Source organism: Prunus mume, linkage group LG2, assembly GCF_029339155.1.
Source record: "Prunus mume cultivar Tortuosa linkage group LG2, ASM2933915v1, whole genome shotgun sequence".
NCBI classification, from domain to species: Eukaryota; Viridiplantae; Streptophyta; class Magnoliopsida; order Rosales; family Rosaceae; genus Prunus; species Prunus mume.
The window spans coordinates 2,503-25,977 of record NC_142699.1 but is presented as its reverse complement, the minus strand read 5'-3'; the positions used below and the strand labels follow the sequence as shown (position 1 = coordinate 25,977).

Sequence of the window (23,475 nt, the reverse complement as noted above, 5' to 3'; positions counted from 1 at the left end):
GGAATACAACTATCCTTTATCTTTTTTACTTCTAAAATAAATTTATTTTTTTAAAGAAAAGCCTCTTGCAGTCGCGGAAACTCGTGCGAAGAGGCTAGTTTCTTATAAATAAAATTCATTTTTTATTCTTGCCTAATGGGCTAATAGCTAGAAAGATCATTAGAATGTGAGGTATCATAAAGAATTTAAATTCTCATTCCACAATAACACATGTATAAATAAAATAATTGAAGAAATTACTCTATCCTAATTAGCAAAAGTGGTATTTTTGCCCCAAACCCTAAAATGACATATATTTGAATATTTTAAAGGTATAGCCGGTCGGCTATTCGTTTTAATATATCCAGGGTTTAACTATGATAATCCTTTTCCATGTAAACAAACAAACAAAATTGCAAAATCAGAAACATACGTACATTGGACGCCATGGTAGCCACGGAAAGAGGACTCGAACTCGTCACTACGACGTCTAGGGCACAGAGCAAGCCCGTTCCAGGTTTCGGCGGTGTTCGAAAAATCGGCCTAGGCACTAGGCGGGAGGACACCAACGCCAGGGAGTTAGGCGGCCTGTAAGGGTCTAGGCGGCACCTAGGCGGCCTGGAAGGGTCTAGGCGGCGCCTAGGCGGCCTGGAAGGATCTAGGCGGCCTGGAAGAATCAAGGGGGCACCTAGGCGGCCTAGGCGGATCTAGGCGGGCTGGGAGGATCTAGGCGGGCTGGGAGGATCGTGTCCATAGTTATAGTCTACTTAGGCATCCATAGTTCTCCAAAAATTTACAAGCAGCAAAACAGAGAAAAGACGAGAATCATGGAGAGTTACCAATCCTTCGATCTGAACAACTCTGAGAGGGGAAGCAACCTTCTCTGTCGCTGCCACCTGAAGAAAGGATCTTGCCACCGCTGTACAATCAACAAAACAAAACCAAATTTTCACAAAGAAGAAAAACAAAAGCAATCAAATTTACAGATAAAAATACAGAAAGAGAATTGTATGAACGGGTTGCCATGTTGTAATTTCACGGAGAAAGCAATAGAAGAGAAGAGAGACAAAGCAATAGTATAAGATGGGAAGCTTTGTCTCTCTCGAGCGCGGAGGAACCTCCAGGTCATCATCATCTGGTCATTATTAAGGTAAGAGATATGTTAATTTTCCAATATCAATCGCAGATATATTGCAACTAATGGTTTTGGTCACACATGACTATATAGAATGAAAAATTGAAAGAAAGAAATATGTGAATGAGATTACATGCTTTTCTCCCTTTATAATCAACAGTTGCTCAGATTCTACAAAAAAAGATGGAAGTAGATGTCTATCACAATCCGCCCGCCTAACAATCAATAAACACAAATCATATTACTTTCTGAATATTTGCCTCAAATATTAATACTAGGAATCAGGTTGTTTGGGGTTTTGAATATCAGAAAATCTAATAAAGTCAATGGATGAAGTCTTGCATTCCTATATCTAATCAATAAAGCATTTTCCCCTTTATTTTTTCAATACTCTGCGCCTATCTTTTTTTTGCTGTCAAAGTTCAGAACGCCTATCATTTACATTTTTCTAGATGCAAAGTTGCATATAGTTTTCAACTTCAATTGGCAATGATCCTCTTGTACTTAAATATGGTGGTGAAGACACAAGTTAAAAGCCTTTTGGTTTTGATTACAGTCCTTAGTATTTGATTTATTAAGCCTGTACAAGATCTTACATGAGAATAGTTTTCTACAGATGTTTAATCCAGCTTACTATGGCTTGGACAATTCTAAACCTGAGGTTCTCAGCCCTTACTTGTCTAGGTAATACCATGCTCAATTCTCATGTAGATTTATCTGGCCTGAGGAAGGGTTGGATGTGAGTTAACCAGACCTTCAGAGACCCCTAAAGCACTTACTCATTGAAGTGTTGTTAGAAGGGCCACTTTGGAATTTAGCCATTTATATTTTTGTCTGCAAGGACAATGTGCTGCTCTTGCCCTTAAATGGTACAATAATTGTTTCTGAAAAAGGTGAAGCTTTGATTTATCTAATTATCTTTTTTAAACAATTACTCTTTGACTGAGATGATTTGTTCCTTAAGAAAGTAGAGTTTTCACCTCCTAGCCTCCTCATATCTTTCGGGTTCTTTTCAGTGTTTATGGTTTGATGGGGATTCTTCCTTATGGATATGATGCCATGCATGAATGTTGAACTTGCTGACTCGCTAAGCAAAAGAGGAATATTCAGCGTACAGCAACTATAGTGTCTCCCCAAGGCAACTTTGCAGACCATGATTGGAAATTTTCCTGCTTCAAAACTGTATCAGGTAGAGACTTCTAAGATAGTTGACACATGGCTGACTAACCCACAGGTCAAGATTTAACATGACTGGACAACTTTTTGACTGATTTCAGTAGGCATTGCATCCATAATATTTTGTTCTTCTAGTGCAGCCTTTTCCACGTATCAAAGTGTAATTAAAAGTTCAGCAACAGGACAGCTGAAAGTCTCGCTTTTTAGACATTACACCGGTGAACACCAATTTCAGGCAAAACAAATCAAGAGCGTTTACCCCTCGTTTCCCTAAGGTTAAAACTTCTTTTTGTTCTAAACTAGTAATGAGAAACCAAACTGAGCTCCAGATTCTCTTTTACAGGTGAAAAACGAAGCATATGGTGGTTGGTCCTTGGGAACACCTCAACATGGGAATCATATGCTCTCATAAGAGTATCTTTGTCTGATCACTTGGTGATTCACATGGAGTTACCATCAGTTCCTAATATTCTCCAGGTACTACATGGCTTTTTCATGCTTTGCTTGCTAACATTTGTTTTACCATGCTTTCCAGGGGATGAAATTGACTTTAATTTCAGATTGTTATCTAAGCAAATTATTGAACTGGAGTAACCAAAGCAAGATATATTATCAGTAGATACATTGGACCTTAGGGTGTATAGTTATAGATAGTTTTATAAAAGTATCAATACATTGGACCTTAAGGTGTGTATATCAGTAAATATACAAATTTCATGCGGCTATACTATTTAAATATATATTTCCTTCCTTACATATTTGAGTGAGATTGAGTAGTAGTTGTGAGTGGAGTCTCTTTCCCTCTCCCACATATATTTCTCAGACTCTAATCCTAGAAGGAAGGAGATAAAGAGTAAATACCATGAAGACTTTTTTTAGGACATGGAAATTTAGATTCAAAAAAACATTCGTATATTCATTTGGGAATAAATTCATGAAATACAGCTTGGATTAGCATGTGACAACTTTTGGACGTTACATTGGGCTTTGAATATTCTTAGGCTTCTCTTGACATTTTGGGCCTCAACAATAGGGAAAAAAATCTCTAGTTTTGTTTCAACAGCTAGTGAAATAATGATCTGTGTATTACTAAGATCTTATATTTTTAGAAAAGTTGATATAAATACAAATTTTCATTGAGAAGTTGGGTTTAATCCTCGGATTTGGCGACTTTGATACAAGTCCTTTGACTTTTGTGCTATATACGATTATGTGATAATATTGATCTATTTATGATGTTTGTCATTGAATAGAAAAGGAAAATACCGCAAACACATCCCAGAGAGCATTTAAATAAAAACCTCCATCTCCTTCTCCTTCCAACTTTGCCGTGCCCCACTTGTGCCAACCCACCTCTCTCACCCCTCCCTCACTGTGGCAAACATAAAGCTTCCAAAAGAAAATACGTGGCAAAAATGTAAACTAAATATCATGATATTTCCTAAGATGCACTTCTCTTATGAACAATCAGTTTCATACCCCAAGAGCTGTTCTCCCACTTCTTCTTCACATCAGTAGCCTTCAATGCAGCAAGCAATTCCTTTTTAAGTGGGAACCATTTTGATGTCAATTTTGATGTAAGATACGGAAAGTCTCTTGAAATTCATTTGGCACAGCAAGGTGCTTGGTGGATGACTGCATGTCTATTTTGGCTCAATTTGCTCGAGCCTTTATTTTACATGTTTTTGGGGAAGCAAATACAGTAGCACATCATTTAGCACATGGCTTATTGGTAAAAAATTTATTTTTGTTCACCCTATGGTAGAGGTATATTACATACTCTTGTGGATATATTATCATATGGTGTAGGTATATTGTTGGTATATATATGTGTTTTTCATATTTTCGACAACATATAATAGTATTTTATGTACCATTAATTTTTTTTTTCATAGGTAGAATACAATTTTTATTTGTCTATTTTTGTATCTAAATTATACGTGGTCTTCTTATTTATGTTCCTAATTTATAGGTGGTCTTTTAATTTATGTTCCTGACTAATACGTAACACGATTTATCACTAAGTTTTTTCCATTACTAATAACACTCTTTACCTTTACATTAGGTACATAATTTCATGTGGGTGCTTGCCTGAGTAATTGGTATAATACGTGGATTTTCACTGTCATGAATTAAATTAAAATGTACCCATATATGAGGTAAATATTACCAAGGAAAGAATTGAAAATTTAAATTATGAAATTCAATTATGAGGAAATAATGCATTAAATTTAGATTTTCAATGTGTTTTCTTTATTTACCCCAATGGGTAAATCGACACAACAAAAAAGTAATAAAAGTCAAAGAACTTACATCTAAAACCAAAAACACGTGGACTAAATTCAATGACAGCTAATCATTTTGGATCTAAGAACCCCTTATATTTTCCACTCAAAGGTTCTTAAAGGGAGCTTCAAGCATTGATCAACACTTCTACTCAACACCATTTAAGAAAAATATACTTGTAAGTGTCCAAAGTTGTTATTGTCATAATTATTGCTAGAGTGATTGTCTTGCATTTCCTATAGGAAATAGAAAGATGGTGTCTGTAACACTAGTTTTAGAGGCATAGCAGTGCTGCTACACTTTTTTAATATATTTGAATATGTTAAAGGTATAGCCGTTCGGCTATACTCTTGAATGTATCCAGGGTTTAGCTCTGTTAATCCTTTTCCATGTAAACAAGCAAAAAAATTGCAAAATCAGAAACGTACGTAAATTGGATGCCATGGTAGCCACGGATAGAGGACTCGAACTCGTCACTACGAACGTCTAGGGCATAGAGCAAGCCCATGCCAGGTTTCGATCAGTGTTCGAAAAATCGGCCAAGGCACTAGGCGGGAGGACACCGACGCCAGGGAGTTAGGCGGCGCCTAGACGGCCTGGAAGGATCTAGGCGGCGCCATTGCGGCCTTGAAGGATCTAGGCGGCCTGGGCGGATCTAGGCGGCGCCTTGGCTGACTGGAAGGATCTAGGCGGCGCCTAGGCGGCCTAGGCGGATCTAGGCGGCCTGGGAGGATCAGGGTGGCCTGGGTGGGTCGTGTCCATTGTTATAATCAACTTAGGCATGCATAGTTTTCCAAAAATTTACAAGCAGCAAAACAGAGAAAAGACGCGAATCATGGAGTTACCAATCCTTCGATCTGAACAACTCTGAGAGGGGAAGCAACCTCTTCTGTCGCTGCCACCTGAAGAAAGGATCTTGCCACCGCTGTACAATCAACAAAACAAAACCAAATTTTCACAAAGAAGAAAAACAAACGCATTCAAATTTACAGATAAAAATACAGATAGAGAATTGTACGAACGGGTTGCCATGTTGTAATTTCACGGAGAGAGCAAAAGAGGAGAAGAGAGACAGAGCAATAGTATAAGATGGGAAGCTTTGTCTCTCACGGGTGCGGAGGAACCTCTGTGTATGGTGAACGTGAAGATGATTGCTCAACCCTATTTGTCGAAGGACTGGAAAATTGGGCCTTGCTCACCCATGCCTTTCTGCTTTGTTGATTTCTTTCTAGTATTAGAAGCCTAATGTTACTGTCTAATAAAGTCGCTTAGAAAATCCTTGCATCTTCTGCTCTGCATCTACATGCCTATAAATTTTTTTATTTATTTAAATATTTTGACTGTACAAGTGGAATAGCACTGTAGGGGTGGACGCTACTTTAGACTATGTGAATGAGTTTGATATTGAGGAGGAGGTAATAGTACGGGCCAATGAAATCTTCTTCAACAGATTCAAAGAAAATTTTGGTTGAAATTTTGTACACCTTATTTGGAGGCTTGTAGTGTAGATATGCATAATCCTTATGGCTTTGGTGATGTCAAAAAAAGCATACATAATTGTTTAAGTGGGTTTGCCTAAGTTCTTGTTTTTGTTTATGAATTCATAGCAAGTGTTACTGGTATGGTGTTTGGTTGGTGGAAAAACCTAGGAATTGAAGGGTTTGGTTTTCTTTAGGGTGGACTGGGGAGCAAGCAAATTTTAACAATTCTGAGCTGGGATTTTGGGTTTTTATTTACATGCATCAAGTTTTAATATTTGTAGTATGTAGTGGTTGGATTTTACACGCATAATCTTGAGTTTTAATTATCTGTGGATGTGTGAAGTGGGTGAACAAAGGCCGTCCTTTGTAACTTCGGCCATATATATAGTTATTTTCTTACACAGAATCCAATAAACTATTTTAATCCAACTCGTATGCGTATTGTTTAATTATGTGAAAGTTTTCAAATTTTCTGAGAGGTTCATGTTTGTTGCAGGTTGGTGACATCATTAGCAGGTTTGAGAAGAAGGCTTCTATTTGAAAGGTAATTTTCAACCAACTATGTTTGATCTTGTATGATTATTTGCACTTTGATAATTTGTGACAACCCTATTTAACAAGCCTTTCCTGTTTTATAATGATTATCATCTTGACTTACAGACAAAAACTTTCGGACATCAAATTTGATGTATGGCTTACAGTTCTGTGTGTTAATTATACTACAATAAGTTTTTTGGGATGCTTAGCTAAATTTGGATGTGTAACTTATCAGGAATTTCTTCTCAATATTTTTTTTTTTTTTTTTTTCTGGTATCTGTTTAGGTTTGAAGTTCATCAATGTGGATCGTCCTTTTGCTGAGAAACACTATGAGGACTTATCTGCAAAGCCCTTTTTCAGTGGATTGATTGATTATATTATTTCTGGTCCCGTTGTTGCTATGACTTGGGAGGGTAAGAATGTTATCCTAACTGGCCGAAAGATTATTGGTGCCACCAACCCAGCAGAATCTGCCCCTGGAACCATTCGTGGTGATTATGCATGCAATTGAGATTGGCAGGTAACCTGATTTACCATGTTTTCCTGTCTCTTTTGCATTTATAACTTTTTTAATTATTATGTTTCAATTTTTTGGTCTGAAAGATGAGTATATAGGTAATGTGATCCCAAATTGTTCTCTTGAGAAAATGCTCAGCAGTAATAGCTTATTATGTTAATGGGAAAGCTGTTTCAAATAGATTGTTTGAACCTTTGATTGTTGCTAAAATTGTTGATGGTTCCAATTAGGCAGAAACACAATAGTTCAATCTGTCCAGGAGTTTTATGGTTTGATTGCATCTCCTGTGTTATTCTCATAAATTTCAATTTCTAGTGAATTTCTTCTGAGATATATGACCTCATTCTAGCCAGTGGTGGTAAAACAATTCTGGAAAAGGCAGAGAAAATAAATTAAATATACAATAGAGTAAAAGATGGCATGTGGATGAGAAACAAATTACAAATTACAAATATAAGCATCAATCTTTCCTGGTAGTAAACTGTCACAACCATATAAACTACATCACCTGTGATAGCTTTAAAAGAGAACAACATAACTAGCCCCAGCAAATAATTATCATAAATATTTAAGAAAAATAAGCAAGAGATAAACCATTATGAAATGATCAAGGTAGAAAGGACAATAAAATGCGTGGAGAAAGAAACTGCTGATATAGGTAAACAACTTCATTTGGCAAGACACAAGAAGTATTTTTTTTTTTTTTTCTTCTAGCCAACTCGGATTTTTCTTCTTAGCCAACTCGGATTTTTCACAAACGCCTGCTTCTAACTCTAAGTGGACTAAACTGTTGGTGTAGGTGGGGCAAGGGCTCCTAGTGAGGTTCAAGAAATCCTTGTCGCAAGAGGTGGAGTTGCGGGGACCGTGCCATCTTTGAAAACTGAGAGTGTTGTAATGGGCAGGCTACCTTGGCTTAGATCTCGCCAAGGTGGAGATCGTTGGTGTAGGCGCGGCTCGATACAATTCATGATGTGTAAGTTCCACATTGGAGAACACAACAATAATCCAATTGAAATATTGGTGGACCACTCCTAATTGTACCTAGATGGTTAAGGTCGGGACAATACATGGTTTGGACAAGTAGTGGACTCCTAATGGGCATGGTGGTACCAACAACCCCATTTAATGCAGAACAAGGTCATGCCATGGCTAATTTGTGCAACAACAAAATGACCCAAGATGCAGATTTATAAAAACAGATCGTCAGCTTGCAGCAATGTCTAATCAATAATGTAATGTACATGAGATTTAAGTAACTATGAGATAGGTTGAACTTTCCCATTTTGTAAGGAGTAAGGAGAGGAATTGTGGGAGGTTGAGCAGACATGTTATTTTGCACTTGGCCTTTGCTCTGTAACGGTTTTGGTTCTTTTTTGTTTTGCTCTGGAAATGAATGGAAGACCCCAATTGTGGTTTTATACATTTAGTAGGAACCCAAAGACAAGACATTGAGACGTTTGATGATGTTTCCAATTATGTGCTTGTTATTGAAATTACATATGAATCACACTTTTCAAGCTTTTTAGGTCCGGGTTGTTATTGAAATTACATTACTAATAGTTGATAAGGTCCCTGCACTGTGTGTAAACCCACTAGTGTTCAAGTTTCGCTGCCAGTAGTCTTCATTCGTGCGTGATCTGTCATTTCCTACAGAAATCCATACGGGTGGCTGGCGGTTGGGTGCCATGCTTAAGTCCTTCCGACTCGAGATTATGTCTGCCCTGCTGGTAGTGAGAGTAATCTCCCTATACTTTTCTTCATTTTGAAAAAAAAAAAAAAAAGTACAAATAAATCAGCACCCATGTAAATACGAACGTCATCCAACCGCTCATTGTGGGGCTACGTATGTAGTGACTTGTGATTATTCTGATGCTTGAATTCCCTTATGCCTTCTTGAATGAATTGTGTTGCAATAGAAAAGACGCGTCATTCTTTTACTTGAAGCGGTGGCCGCTTGGACAAAGTTTGATGCAGACCCAAAGTCACAAGCTTCAATAGGTGGCTTGAACAAATCAAGGTCAAGCCATTGGGACCCTTTTGAATATCTGTCTCCAAGTCAAAACTCACTACTTGGATTCCAAATTTAAATTTGCTGGTGCACTCCTGGGATGAGTCAAATGCACAACAAGATGAAAAGTGGTTTTAAACAAAAGAGGAAGATTTGGGTTCCTCCGGTTGGGAGAATAAACGCATTGAGTTTGAGTTTTTTTTTTATATATCAAAAATAGTTAAAATTTACCTCCTACTATCGTAAATGTTAGTTTTTAAGAAGGCTTAAATGTTAAAATAGTCCATGTGTTTTACCTATTTGGCCAATTTAGTCCTCGTGTTTTCAATTTAGCCAATTTGATTATTGTGTTTTACTCCGTTAATCAATATTGTCCAATCCGTCAAATTACCGTTGAAAAAAAGAATTGTTGAGAAAGCTGTAGAAAGTGTCCTGATGGCAGGTGCGGAAGCTACCACAACAATGACCACAAGGTCAAGCACAACAAAGTCATCCAGAATTATAAGGCTGCTAAAGCCTTTACAAGCACTCAAATCGTGATTGGTTCAATCCCAATAAACTTAGGCATCACAGAACCCACAATGGTGACTTCTACAAAAGAAAAAACCTCACTATCAGAGGACGGTTGCCAAGACTTTGAAGAGCCACTGTTGGACAACCCTAATGAGGGGCGGCCCTGGCATGGTGCAAGTGGTGCAACTGCACAAGGCCCCCAATTTTTGAGGGCTCCCGAAATTTTTTTACTTTATATTATATACTAATATTATAAAAACTCTATATATACTCCAGCATGCAACAATTTGACACAAAAGTGTATTTGGTGGAACTAGTTTCTAGCACACATCCCTTAGTACAAGGCCCAAGTTTGAGTCTTAGTGATGTCATTCTATTTATATTTTTCTTCTTTTTTCGTTATAACAGCAAATTTTAAAATAGTTTTTAAAAAAATATATAAGCACGTGAAAAAAAAAAAAAGGAAGGGGAAAGATCCAACTAAACTAACAACATTATATATCACACCCATAGGCTTTCTCCTAAAAACAAAGTTCTTACTTCCACTCAAAACAAAACCAAAACAGAAATTCATGCCATTGTTCTTTCTCTTGAACTCTTATTTTTTTACTGAACATACTAATATTTAACTTTATCAAATAAAAAATATTAAAAAATTTATGAATTTGATTTGTGATTGTTATTTCATGCTAATTGATGAATTTTAGTTATAAAAAAAATTATTTTATAATATTACGTTATGTCAAATTTTTTATTTAGTATTTTCATATTAGACTATGTGAGGACTCTAGTTTAAGTTTTGCACAGAGCCCTCAATATCTTAGGACCAGATGAATTCGTGAAGACAAACAGAGCAAAGGAAAGCTCTGACAAACAAGTGATGAGACTTCGAGCTCAAGTTTCACCGGGGGCATTCCTTAAGCAAGACATCGAATTGACATGTCACAGGGATAAGCCCCGAGGCAAGCCAAAGCTTCTAAAGATGTGTCACTGCCTCAAAGCCTCAAGGGTTGTCACATCATTTGTTGGAGGAACAATAGAAAATATGAATTTAGATTATAATAATTCACAACAAAATTGTAATCATCAAATACAATAACAATTTTACATGAAATTAATGTAAATGAACAAACACAAATAGAAATAATGACAGCTGTAGCGATTGAGGTTTGCAAGAATTGCAATGTCATAAAGATAGATTTCGCTCTTGCCCTTTTGCTCGCAGTTCTATAGGCGTTTATATCTCAAGATTCAACAATCGATAATTCTAAATTAAAGTACTTCAATTTAAGACTATGGCGAACCAATTATATATCTATACTCTCAAGACACTTTGGAAGGAAACTTGAAGATTGTTACTCTAACATAGCATGAGTGGATAAAACTCCTTTTTTTCTTTTTTTTTTTTTTTGTAAAGAAGATGGTAATGAGTTTATATAGAATCCATCAGGTATCCACCAACAGACGCAACTTTTTATAGCAAAAAATGCTTCTATATTTGATAACCGCATTCAACAAAACAATTGTTTTTGAATGCTAACAAATAATATCAATTGCATTTGAAACAATGCAATTGTTCGAGCAAAACAAACTCTTTTATTTTTTCACTCAATCATAAATTTAAATATTATAATGTTTAGGGGTGGTCAAAATTTACCCAATTTGTTAAGGAAGAATTCCTAGCGGCCGAAGAATTCTCAGCGAGAATTCCTAGCTGCTGAGAATTCCTAGCATCGAAGAATTCCTAGCGGGCAAGAATTCCTAGCGGCCGAGAATTCCTAAGCGGCGAAGAATTCTCAGTGAGAATTCTTAGCGGCCAAGAATTACTAGCGGCCAAGAATTCCTAGCGGACGAGAATTCCTAGCGGCCGAGATGCTTTCTCAAAGAAGGTGGTTGAGGTCTTTTCTTCAAAGACCATGGTGCCTTTTCAAAAATGCGGCCGAAGTGCTTTCGCAAAAAAGGTGGATGAGGTGTTTTCTTCAAAGGTCATGGTGCCTTTTCAAAAATGCGGCCGATATGTTTTCTTCAAAGGCTGTGGTGCCTTCTCAAAAATATGGCTGGACGCTTCCCTTTGTAAAAGTAGCCGAGCGTTTCCTTGCAAAAGTAGCCGAATGCTTCCTTCTCAAAAAGTTGGGCTGGACACTCCTTAAAAACTTTGGTCGACCACTGCTCTTACAAAAAACTGGGTCGGGGGAATTTTCTCTTTACGCACCTTAGCGCCCTCTCTCAACACTTGGGCAAGCAAAGTCGGGCCAAGGAAGTTGAAGTTTGGCAGGAGGTATGTCCGCCAAGTTCCCAATATTCAAATATTTGAGAACTCAAATATAGTCCAACATAGGGTCAAGCCCAACATCCAAATTTTTGGAGTTCCTATACCACCCATCTTGGCGGATGGTCGACGGATGGTAAGCCAACTCTAGAATTCTAAAAACTCAAGAGGCACAAGGTTCCACCAGATGTCAAGATGAAACCTCGAAGGTCAAGGCCCAAGCCACGGATTCACGCCCAAGATTGCCGGAGGTCAATGTGCATATGATGGATGCCTCACAAGGAAACAAATTAAGGAGATTGATGATAGTTCAGTATACTCCAAAACATGAAAGAATCAAGCAATCAAAATATTTCCACCAATGTGATCCCACGAATTCAAGGGGCTTCAAAAGGAAAGAGTTTTAAAAGAATTGACATTTGGCCATTCAATGGCCAGCCCATGGGCTGACGAATGCCCTATACTGAACCTCACCAAACGAAGACATCAGACACACAACATTAGACAGACAAACCTACTTTTTATCTCGCACTTTTCTTTTCATAGACTTAAGATTTTACTTTTCATGCACCTAGTGTAGCGAGTTCTTCCTTTTCTTAGTGTAAGTTTAAATTCTCGTTCAATTTATATTTTCTTAATTTAAATTCAAGTTTATTTCAATTGTTTTACTTTTCATTGTTATCACACTTCAATTAAGTTTAATTTCAAGTTTATTTTACTTTATCGTTCTTATGGCTTTCATTTCATTCTTGCTTTACTTATCGCTTTGATTTATTTTGTCGCACTTTAATTCTCGTCTTTACGTTATTTATCTTTCGCACTTTACTTTACACATTTGTCTTTAAATTATATTTAAATTCAAGCACCTTTTACTTTACACACGTGTTCTTCATTGCATTACATTTCACCTTCAATCTTCATTTCTACCCACTCCACATCATTTGGTCGCTCACATAAAGCCTTGACCCCAAGGTAGTGAAAGAACCTAAGCCGTAAAGAGGTTCCTTGTTCGGCCGAACAATCATTTGATTAAAGTCAGATCTCGAACGCAACACATCCATCTACTCACATTCCATTTAAGCCCAAATTCGGGGTTTGATGATGGCACACCCCGCACTCAAAAGAAGAAGGACCAAAAGTTTTTTCCGTCAGCCGCCTCAGCCGAAAAGAGGGAAATATATAATTATCTAATTTCCAACTTCATTCTCGAAAAAATGTTCTTAGCTTCAAATGACAACTAGAGTTAGCAAGTTCCCAATCTATTACCCATAGGAGAAAAATTTCAAAATCAACAACCAAGTTCGAGCGTTGAAACGAAATGAAGACATGAACTCTGAAGCCATGCTAGTGGTGGTTACTAGCACATCAACTATTAAAGAAAAAACTTCAAGAAATGCAGAGGAAAATAGTCAAACAAGATGCTCAAATAGCATCACTCATGGCTTAATTGGCCTCCAAGCTTAGCCATGATAGAGACGAGCTCTAGCCGTCGGTGTGATTAGGCAGGGTGGACTTATGAATGAAGGTGAACTTGTTGGGGTGGGTGGCTGATGGGGCTCGGGTTTTTTCCTTTTTCTTTTTCTGATTTGTTTTTTAAAAAAACCTTTTTAATACTACTATTTCTTATTTTAGTATGGTATGATTTTAATTTTCCTTAAAATTACAAACTTACCCTTAATATGGATGGAAAATTTGATGAAATTTGAAAATTTTGATGTAAGGGGAAGTTGGCTATTTGTACAAAAATTTTGTACTTAATTTACCAAAAGATTTTGTTGGGGAGTAAATTGACAATTATGACATAGTTCAAGAGCAAAACAACAGTTTATCCAATTTTAAATGTACACATTTGCACTTCCAAGATTAACCTCATCCAGTTTTTCCTTTATTCAACACTACAGTTGGTAAAATGTTGGGAGGGGTCGAAAAAACTCTAGTCCCTCATTTCCTTTTGTGAGTCTCAAAGAAAAATTCCACGGAGGGGGGGAGGAGAAAGAAGCGTCATTGCCCCTCATTTCCTTCTCTTACCTTGCATTTTTTCTTTTGGGTTAGTGAATAAGTCCACAGTGGGGTTTTGAATAAAAAGCCTATTGTGGTGATTCCTTCTGAGCCATGTTCAGATTGAAGTTCTCGTTCACCTATTTTAGGCATTCTCAAACCAATCCTTCTCCCAAAACCCAGTCTCTAACACTACTCATGTTCTCTAAATTTGGGTCCACGTCGTATTTGACGGAGGTTGCTGCAAATCACCTAATTGTTCTTTGTCAAGGTAGTTGTTTTCATTTATTTGTTCGCTCTTATGCACAGGTAGATCACTGGAAACCGTATTTTCCCAAATTTGTTATGAATGCGGTAGTCGGTGTGGCTACGACGGGCTTCTTCAGGTGGTAGTGTTAGGGTTCATTTAGGCTCATGGGTTGCTTTAGGGTTTCAGTTATATTGGTATGTGAGATTTGTTTGGGCTTATGATTAATTGTGGTAATGTGGACAAGTAGTTTTAGTGCGGCATTTGTCAGCTTTAGTATTGTTTTTAACGTGTTAGTGTGTTGTCCTATGGGGACTGGTACTTTAGATGTCTTATTAATGTCTTTGATTGTACTATTGAAGTTTATCTAATGAAGTTTATCTTTGATTAAAAAAAAATTACTGCAGTTGGTCTAGTGCCTACTCCCCACCTTACTAGAGATTCTTGGGTGAGCCTCAACACAGAAACATAATATACCAAACCTTAAGAAAACTTTTAGTCACCTTTTTTCTATTTAATTCTACATACAGAATAACAAAATATTTAACCAGATTATACAGAATAAAATATATTCAAGCTTCCATAGGCTGCAGGAAACTTAAGCTGTGGTTTCAAGAAATGGATAATCAGTGTAGCCAATAACCGGATCAGATATGTAGAACGTCTCTCTGTTGTACTTATTTAAAGGAGCATTAAGCTCGAATCTTTTTGGCAAATCTGGATTAGCCAAGAACAACCGGCCATAAGCAACAAGATCTGCACGACCATCAGCCACAGCATTGTTCCCATCTTCCCTGTCAAAACCACCAGCCGCAATGAAGGTGCCTTTGAAAGCTTCTCTCATGGGCAGAAGACTGTCAGGGGTTTCACTTTTGTCTCCAGGTGTCTTCATTCTTGGCTCAACCATATGGCAGTACAGGATCCCATATTTGTTCAAGGATTTGGACATATAAAGGCCTAATGCTTTCGGATCTGAATCCGCTGATTCCATATAGTCCGCAAATGGAGATAATCTAATTCCAACTTTATCTGCTCCTATCTCATTAACAACAGCTTCAACAATTTCCAAAGCGAACCGGCAACGGTTCTCCAGCGATCCTCCGTATTCATCTGTTCGATCGTTCACTTGGTCTTTCATAAACTGATCAATAAGGTAGCCGTGCGCCCCATGAATTTCAACTCCATCAAAGCCTATATATCAGAAAAGCATTTTCCATGTAGCCAAGATGTTACTAACTTAACATTATAAATCATATGATATTCTAAACGAGTACAATTCAAGAATCAATCTGGCGTGATCTTGGTTAGTACATTCGCTTAGTACTTAATTATGATCCATTTTGATTTCTTATAAATTTTGATTTATATTTAACTTAGAAGATAAGTTACCAGCTTCGATAGCATTCCTTGCAGCAAGTCTAAAATCATTGACAATTTGTGGAATTTCATCTATCTTTAATCTCCTTGGAGGTGTGTATTGAGCAATGTCAACGCCATTAGTTTGTAGTTGGGGGGTTAGTGGCTTGTCGGTACAAGAGATTGGAGCTTGCCCATTTGGCTGAAAACCTGTAAGCAAGAGAGAGATAGAGGATCACAATCTGAACTCAATACTTATGTTCATGAAGAATATGCTTCCTGATGCTTCAATGGTCTAATTGCTCAAAAGTCTTTCTATGATAGAAGTGAAGTCATAGAGGTGAACAACAGGACGGCACCGCTGTTGAAACCCTCCCGGCATGCCAAATCTGACAGAAGAAGACACCGCCTTTAGCATGAACAGCATCAACAATCGGTTTCCACGCTTCAACTTGCTCCCTTGTCCATAAACCAGGCATATCTGGATACCTTCAGAAATTAAAACAGAGATGTCATCCAACATTTTTGAAATGAAGAAACGTAAAAGGAAATCGAAAGCTACTCTTCTTAAAATTACCCTTGAGCTGTGTCAGAAACTCCACTGGCTTCGGCTATGAGAAGACCCCCTTGAGATGTTCTCTGAGAGTAATATAAGATGGCATGCGGCTGTGGAATATTGTTGTATGATCTCTGTCTAGTCAATGGTGCTAAAACAATTCTGGAAAAGAAGGAAGATTTAAATTATAGATGCAGAGTAACACAATATGGGAGTGTGGATGAGAACATTGTTGTATGGCCCCTATCTAACCAAAGGTGCTAAAATAATTCTGGAGAACACAGTATACCATCAGAACTATAACTCCATGGCGTGACTGGTTTGAAAGAGAAAAATATAACTACCCAGCAAATAATTATCCTATCTGGCTATACAAAACAAAATTTAAGAAAAATAAGCAAGAGTTAAACCATTATGAACTGATGACAAAAAAGAAAATGAATCCTTCCGGTTTTCATTTTCACACCGCACGGTGTATTGGGAAACATCAAACCATATGTCACTCCTCCTAGGCATCACTTACATATTTATAGATTTTCAAGTTCTGGAGCCCCTTGATGCTATTTTCTGTCCCCCCCAACCCCCTCTTTTTTTATTGTATAATTTACTTCTATAAGATTCATATATGTTAGACTATCATCAACTTCAAGGAGAATCTCATTCTCACATGAATAGTAAGAATAAATGGTTATTATGCACAGGCACAGGCAAGCAACTAGGAATTTGACAACAAAGAAAAATTGAAAGCAGGGCAAGTATTTTTTGCAACACCTTATCAATTCAATACCCAAACTCAGATAGAGAGGCATTACTATCATTAAAAAGCATAGAATTATACTGAAAGAGTACGGGGAGAGACAGAAGAAAACTGGGCGATCTAAATTATCTAACTAAACCAATCCCTAGCTGTAGAAATTTAGGCCTGACATAAAAAAATGCTGATGCTGCATAACAAAACAAACCACCCAAATAAAGATTGTCCAGACTCCAAATAAACTTAGGACTGAATTTAAGAACTAAAAGAGGAAGAAAATGAATGGTGGATGAAAGTGCTGATATAGGATAAGAAAAAAGATAAAACAACTTCATTTGGCAAGACACAAGAAGTAACTCAAAAAAAATTTCTTGTTAGCCAACTGGGATTATCCACAAACACCTGCTCCTAACTTCTAAGTGGACTAAATCCCATTTTTAGCAGAACAGGGCATGTGTATGGCTAATTTGTGCACCAACAGAATGACCCAAGACACAGATTTAGAAAAATAGATAAACGAAGCCAACGTTCTTCACCTTGCAGCAATATATCATCAATAATGTAATTTAAAAAAGATTACCTATGAGAAAGGTTGAACTTTCCCATTTTGTAAGGGGTAAGGAGAGGAATTGTGGGAGGTTGAGCAGACATATCAGCTATCAGACTTCACTTGGGTTTTGCTCTTGTGTTTGGGTTTTGGTTTTTGGCTCTGGAAATGAATGGAAGACCCAATTGGTGCTTTAAACATTTGGCAGGAACTAGAAAATCCAAAAACAGTTCGAAGCCGTGTAGTTTTAATGCGCTTATTGAGATGTTGACATTTGCAATTGCGTGGTTCTTATTAAAACTACCAAATAACACTTTTCACGTTTTATACTTTTCAAACTATTGGTCTTTAATGCAAAACATCAAATTTGAATTTGATGATGAGAAATTTGACATTTTGCAAACCTACCTTACTACTTCATTCGACGTGTCAAGTTGTAGTATTTTATGGTGTGTAGTTACTAATCAGGAATTGGAATTCTCAAATTGAATTAAATATAAAGGATTAAATGCGTTCTTCAAAGAATTGAAAAGTAAGTCGGCCCATCATCTGAAATTAGAAATTGAATTCTGATTTGGAAATTGATTCTTAGGTGAGAGGTGGTATTCTAATTCCTGATAACTAACCCATTAGGAATTCATCTTTTTTACCCATTATATCCTCACACAATTTTCAAAATTTCAAATTTGCCATCTACTTTAACCTAACAACGAGGACACTTTAGTAATTGGTACCACTCCTATCCTGATTCCATATAGTTTAGTAAACAACTTGATAAAAATCCAGAATCTAGTTCTTCTCAATCCAACTCCTGCTCAATTCAATTCCTCCTAATCCAATTACGGTTAGTAAACATATAATTAATGAGATTTAAAGGCTAAAAAGGTATGGAGATTTTATCACCTTCAAGCCAAATAATTCTATTGTGAGAGTTCATTAACTTTTTAATGTGCAATACTGTTGATGCTTAAATTTGGTTGAACAACATAATGACTTCTTCGAGATCAAGGTCCGCAATCCTTTCAAATAAACTTGACATGACCAAGCAGGTTCTCCCCTAGAACGAGTTCTAGTGCTTAGGAATTGCATCTTGTAAATAAAATTTGAGCAAGAGACACAAGAGATTTACATGGTACCGGGCTACGTCCATGAGGTGTTGAATATTTTCACTATTGAATAAAGAAATAAATAAATAAATAAATAAATACAAAGTATTTGATCCTCACAACCCATATGTCAATTACACCCAAAACGCTCATAATTATGATGAATAAGATAAAATATCGATATCCGGGTCGGCCCTAGCCCAAGGGCAAGAGCCTAAGAATTCAGGCGACCCATATATATACTTATAGAAAGAAAATGTTTTTCTTCTTCTTCCAAATTGCCTTTTATGTCTATTATTATTATTATTATTATTATTATTTTATCTTTTTAGAATCCTTCTCTATCGTCTCACCCTCACACCTCACTGCGCCATCTTTTCTACCTCCCAGAATGTGCCAATTTTGCGTGATTTGTTTTAGATCCTATAGTTCGATTGGAAGATCGATCAAAATATAATATATATCATAGATATAATATATATTAATTTAAAAATGTATAAAGTATTTTTTGGACATATATATATATATATATGTAAATGACTATAACCGCTCGTCTATACTATTTATTAAAGACAATTTATAAATAATAATAAATAAAAAATAGTACAGTAGCCCCGCTATACTACTTTTTAAAAAAAATTGAAAAAACAAATGAGTATAGCGCACGGCTATACTATTTACTGAGCATTGCACATCACCTAAGCGCTCACGTGTAAAAAATAGTATAGGCATGCTATAAACTATACTAAAAGAAAACCCGTTTAAATATAAAACAAAAGACCCCCTTCGATTAGGCGCCACGTGACAACACAAGTCCATTTAAAATAAATAAATAAAAACACAGAGTATAGCCGTGCGGCTACGATTTTATTTTTTTTTAAAAGACCCTCTATCTTTCAGTGTCATGTAAAAAATAAAAAAGGACGTTCCTAGTTGCTTTAGTTTGTACCTTATAAATACTAGCCCCTGAGCATGTGCCAATTGATTTTATTTTTTAATTTTTACTTTTTTTTTAGAATTAAGAAAAGATAACATGGGTAGTTATGGTTATGGTCCATAAAAGTAGGACCTATTATCTGATTTTATTTTTATTTTTATTTTGTTTAATATGAAAAAATGTAAATTTACCATATTATCCTCATTTAATTAATAATTTCAATTCTTAATATTTGTATTAACCAAGGGTATTTCTGGTATTTTGAATGTTTCATCATTCTCTGCCTTTTGCTTTATATATATATATATATATATATATATAGATTAATTTGCTAGTTTCAACATATCTAAAGTAGATATTAGTTTTCCTATATATGATATTTTAATATAGTTTTTATAACATATGTTATTCTTATTCAATAATATGTGAGAATTGTTTGTATAATACGTGCTGAAAAGTTTGTAAAAATTACATGTATAAAACATTAGAAATACATTCGTATATGTACAATACGACTATTGTGTGTTTGCTTTTCAAAAAATGTGAGACGTGTATAAAACACGAATGTATTATTGAAAAATACGTACGTACATATATATATTATTTTTCTAAATTATTATCACTATATAAACTCTTTAACCCAATTTAATTAATAAAATCCCCTTTTACATTTTTAGGTAGTTATATGACGAATGCTCCCACCATCTCTTTCTTCTTCTTTATCACATTTCTTCATATTTCTTCTTTCGATGATATTTCTTTCTGGGTTTTTTCTGGTTTGTGAAAGTAACTTGATTGCTCCCATTTTTATTTTTAATTTTTATTTGGTTCCTTATAGGTTATCTAACTTTTTTTTTTCCTTTTTCTGTTGTAATTTTTTGTTTCTCACAATTTAATCTGATTCAAGTATTCAAAAGGAAGGCTATGAATTCTTAATATGCTAAAACCCCCTACCTAGTTTTAAAAGTTCGTGATAATAATAATACAAAAATTCAAGAAGAACTATTGTGTTCACCCCAATACTTAAATCATTAAGCTATAAGTTTTATAATTGTGTAAAAAGACAAAAAAGGTCATCCAACTTAATAATTAACCCTAGTACATCTATACACACATCACACCACTCTTCATATTAAGTTTTAGAAACCTCCTTCGAACTTTCTATTTACAAACTCTCTCTCTCTCTCTCTCTCTCTCTCTCTCTCTCTCAAGTTCTCAACTCAACAATATCCAAGTGTTAGAATTCCAGTTACTGATTCTTGGAGAGAGGTAAAGTTCATTCTCTTTCTCTAGAAAGTATTAAATTTCGGTTTGGGGTTTCATTTGTTTGTGTTTTTTTACTAGGAATAAAAAAATTGTGGGGTTTAAATAGAAAATCTCTTTTAGTTCTTTTTTTTTTTTTTTTCAGTTTGGGGTGTATTTAAGGGTTGTTTGGGAAAATAGTGGGGTTTTCTTAGAAATTGTGAAAATTTAAATTAAAAGTTGGGGTGAACTTAAAACATGGGGTGGACTAAGAGAAGAGTGGGGTTTAAATAGAAAATCTCGAATAATATCCATGTCATGTTTATGCAATCAGAGTTGAATTCATTGATTTTAAATTCGGCTATGAACTATCATAATTTTCCAAATACTATTTGTAAAATTGGTATAAGAAAATATATTGGACCAGAATGAATTCTCATTGATTCCGTAGGTTACTCCTACAAGAAAGCTAACTAGCTAGGAAAGAATATATACAGGAAGTCAAATAATATAGCATTCCTATTCTATTATACAATCCCTAAATTATAGGATAATCTTTGATTCTCAACACTATTTAAGAACCCAATTTTTTTAAAAGGTAAACTTATTTGTGTTTAAGAGATCCAATTCTTTCTAAGAGACCGGATTCTAATTCTTTTAAGATTTTGCATTTGGCAGATTTACCAGGCCTTACTTCCTTCGCTATCTGATTTTGCATTTGGCATTTCCCCATGTTTTAGGTTTTTTTATTGTTCTGTACTGGAATGACCCAACCAAGAAACAAAAGGAACTTAACAACACTAGGTCCTGGCAGACTCCAAAGAGAGGACTTAGATATTCTCCTTGTTTTCACTGGCTTTGCATCTTAATTCTTAACCCTTTTCTCTGGCGTTTCACTGGATTAAAATCTACGACAATTAAAATGTCATATCAGCAACATATTTTAAATGCACACATTGACGCTTCCAAGAGTAACCTCATTTACTTTTATTCTACTTATTGGTCTAGTGGCATTTAGTATTCACTTTATTCGAGGCTCTTGAGTGAGGATACCGCATACAGAACACTTGATACATAGTATACCAGACCTAACTAGAACTTTTATTCACCATTTTTTTTTCTTTTATTTAATTATACACCCAATGCAAAAATAGTAACAATACACATTCGAGCAGATTAATACAGAATATAAATCTAAGTATGTGTTCAAGCTTCCATATAGGCTGCAGGAAACTTAAGCGGTGGTTTCTAGAAATGGATAATCAGTGTAACCAACAACCGGATCAGATATGTAGAACGTATCTCTGTTGTACTTATTTAGAGGAGCATTAAGCTCAAATCTTTTTGGCAAATCTGGATTAGCCAAGAACCAACGTCCATAGACAATAAGATCTGCATGGCCCTCAGCCACAGCATTGTTCCCATCTTCCCTGTCAAAACCACCAGCCGCAATGAAGGTGCCTTTGAAAGCTTCTCTCATGGGCAGAAGACTGTCAGGGCTTTCAATTTTGTCTCCAACTGTCTTCATTCTTGGCTCAACCACATGGCAGTACTGGATCCCATATCTGTTCAAGGATTTGGCCATATAAAGGCCTAATGCTTTCGGATCTGAATCAGCTGATTCCATATAGTCCGCAAATGGAGATAATCTAATTCCAACTTTATCTGCTCCTATCTCATTAACAACAGCTTCAACGATTTCCAGAGCAAACCGGCAACGATTCTCCAGCGATCCACCATATTCATCTGTTCGATCGTTCACTTGGTCTTTCATAAACTGATCAATCAGGTAGCCATGCGCCCCATGAATTTCAACCCCATCAAAGCCTATATATCAGAAAAGCATTTTCCATGTAGCCAAGATGTTACTAACTTAACATTATAAATCATATGATATTCTAAATCTAAACAAATACAATTCAAGCATCAATCTAGCGTGATCTTCGTTATTAAGTACATTTGGCTGAGTAGTTATTTATGGTCCATTTTGATTTCTTGCAAATTTTGATTTATATTTAACTTAAAAGATAAGTTACCAGCTTCAATAGCATTCCTTGCAGCAAGTCTGAAATCATTCACAATTTGTGGAATCTCATCTGTCCTTAATCGCCTTGGAGGTGTGTATTGAGCAACGTCAACGCCATTAGCTAGTAGTTGGGGGGTAAGTGGCTTGTCGGTACATGAGATTGGAGCCTGGCCATTTGGCTGGAAACCTGAAAACAAAGAGAGACACAGAATCACAATCTGAACACAATAGATTATATGTTCCTGAAAAATCAGCTTCCTAATGCTTCAATGGTCTAATTGCTCATAAGTATTTCTATGATAGAAGTGAAGTCATAAAGGTGAATAACAGAAACGCACCGCTGTTTGAAACCCGGCCCGCATGCCAAATCTGGAGAAAACACCACCTTTGCATGAACAGCGTCAACAATCAGGTTTCACTTCAACTTGCTCCTTGTCATAAGCCAGGACAATCTGAGAAACTTCAGATATGAAAGGAATAGAGATGTCATCCAACATTGAAATGAAGAAAGTACACACTCAAATGTATGGTATTCAATTAAAACCAGTGGTAAAAGAAACCGGAAAGCTTCTCTTCTCAAAATTACCCTTGAGCTGTGTCAGAAACTCCACTGGCTTCAGCTATGAGAAGACCCCCTTCAGATGTTCTCTGAGAATAATATAAGATGGCATGCGGCTGTGGAACAGTGTTGTATGATCTCATTCTAGTCAGTGGTGCTAAAACAACTCTGGAAAACACAGAGAATATAAATTATAGATACAGAGATGTATGTCCTTTATTTTTTATTTATTTTTATCAGATTCA

The 23,475-nt window shown here is 36.1% G+C and overlaps 1 protein-coding gene, 1 long non-coding RNA gene and 1 pseudogene across 3 annotated transcripts; 1 reads left to right on the top strand and 2 right to left on the bottom strand.

The window, feature by feature from the left end:
- The first annotated feature begins 163 nt into the window (after positions 1-163).
- Positions 164-7,109, top strand: LOC148919356 (uncharacterized). The gene is made up of 6 exons (XR_016124673.1): positions 164-1,129; positions 2,131-2,303; positions 2,431-2,565; positions 2,634-2,767; positions 6,554-6,601; positions 6,880-7,109. It is a non-coding gene; the product is annotated as an uncharacterized LOC148919356 (long non-coding RNA).
- A 7,521-nt stretch (positions 7,110-14,630) lies between these two features.
- On the bottom strand, positions 14,631-17,567 carry LOC148919355 (putative 12-oxophytodienoate reductase 11). Its single transcript, XM_089047289.1, has 5 exons — positions 17,394-17,567; positions 16,081-16,221; positions 15,838-15,992; positions 15,537-15,716; positions 14,631-15,338 (listed from the first exon to the last, which is right to left on the bottom strand). The coding sequence occupies exons 1-5, from the start codon at positions 17,462-17,464 to the stop codon at positions 14,746-14,748; spliced, it is 1,140 nt and encodes a 379-aa protein (XP_088903415.1). The 5' UTR covers positions 17,465-17,567; the 3' UTR covers positions 14,631-14,745.
- A 4,158-nt stretch (positions 17,568-21,725) lies between these two features.
- Positions 21,726-23,051, bottom strand: LOC148919354 (12-oxophytodienoate reductase 2 pseudogene; annotated as a pseudogene). The gene is made up of 3 exons (XR_016124671.1): positions 23,010-23,051; positions 22,682-22,858; positions 21,726-22,472 (listed from the first exon to the last, which is right to left on the bottom strand). The product of XR_016124671.1 is annotated as a 12-oxophytodienoate reductase 2 pseudogene (transcript).
- Between the last annotated feature and the right edge of the window lie 424 nt (positions 23,052-23,475).

What these genes read in the sequence shown, in the direction of transcription:
- LOC148919355 (XM_089047289.1), bottom strand. Translation starts at nt 17,464, where the DNA reads ATGTCTGCTCAACCTCCCACAATTCCTCTCCTTACCCCTTACAAAATG. An exon ending in AAGTTCAACCTTTCTCATAG is followed by an intron (nt 16,222 to 17,393) that starts GTAATCTTTTTT and finishes CTTCTTTTCCAG; the next exon opens with AATTGTTTTAGCACCATTGA. An exon ending in AAGGAATGCTATCGAAGCTG is followed by an intron (nt 15,339 to 15,536) that starts GTAACTTATCTT and finishes TCTGATATATAG; the next exon opens with GCTTTGATGGAGTTGAAATT.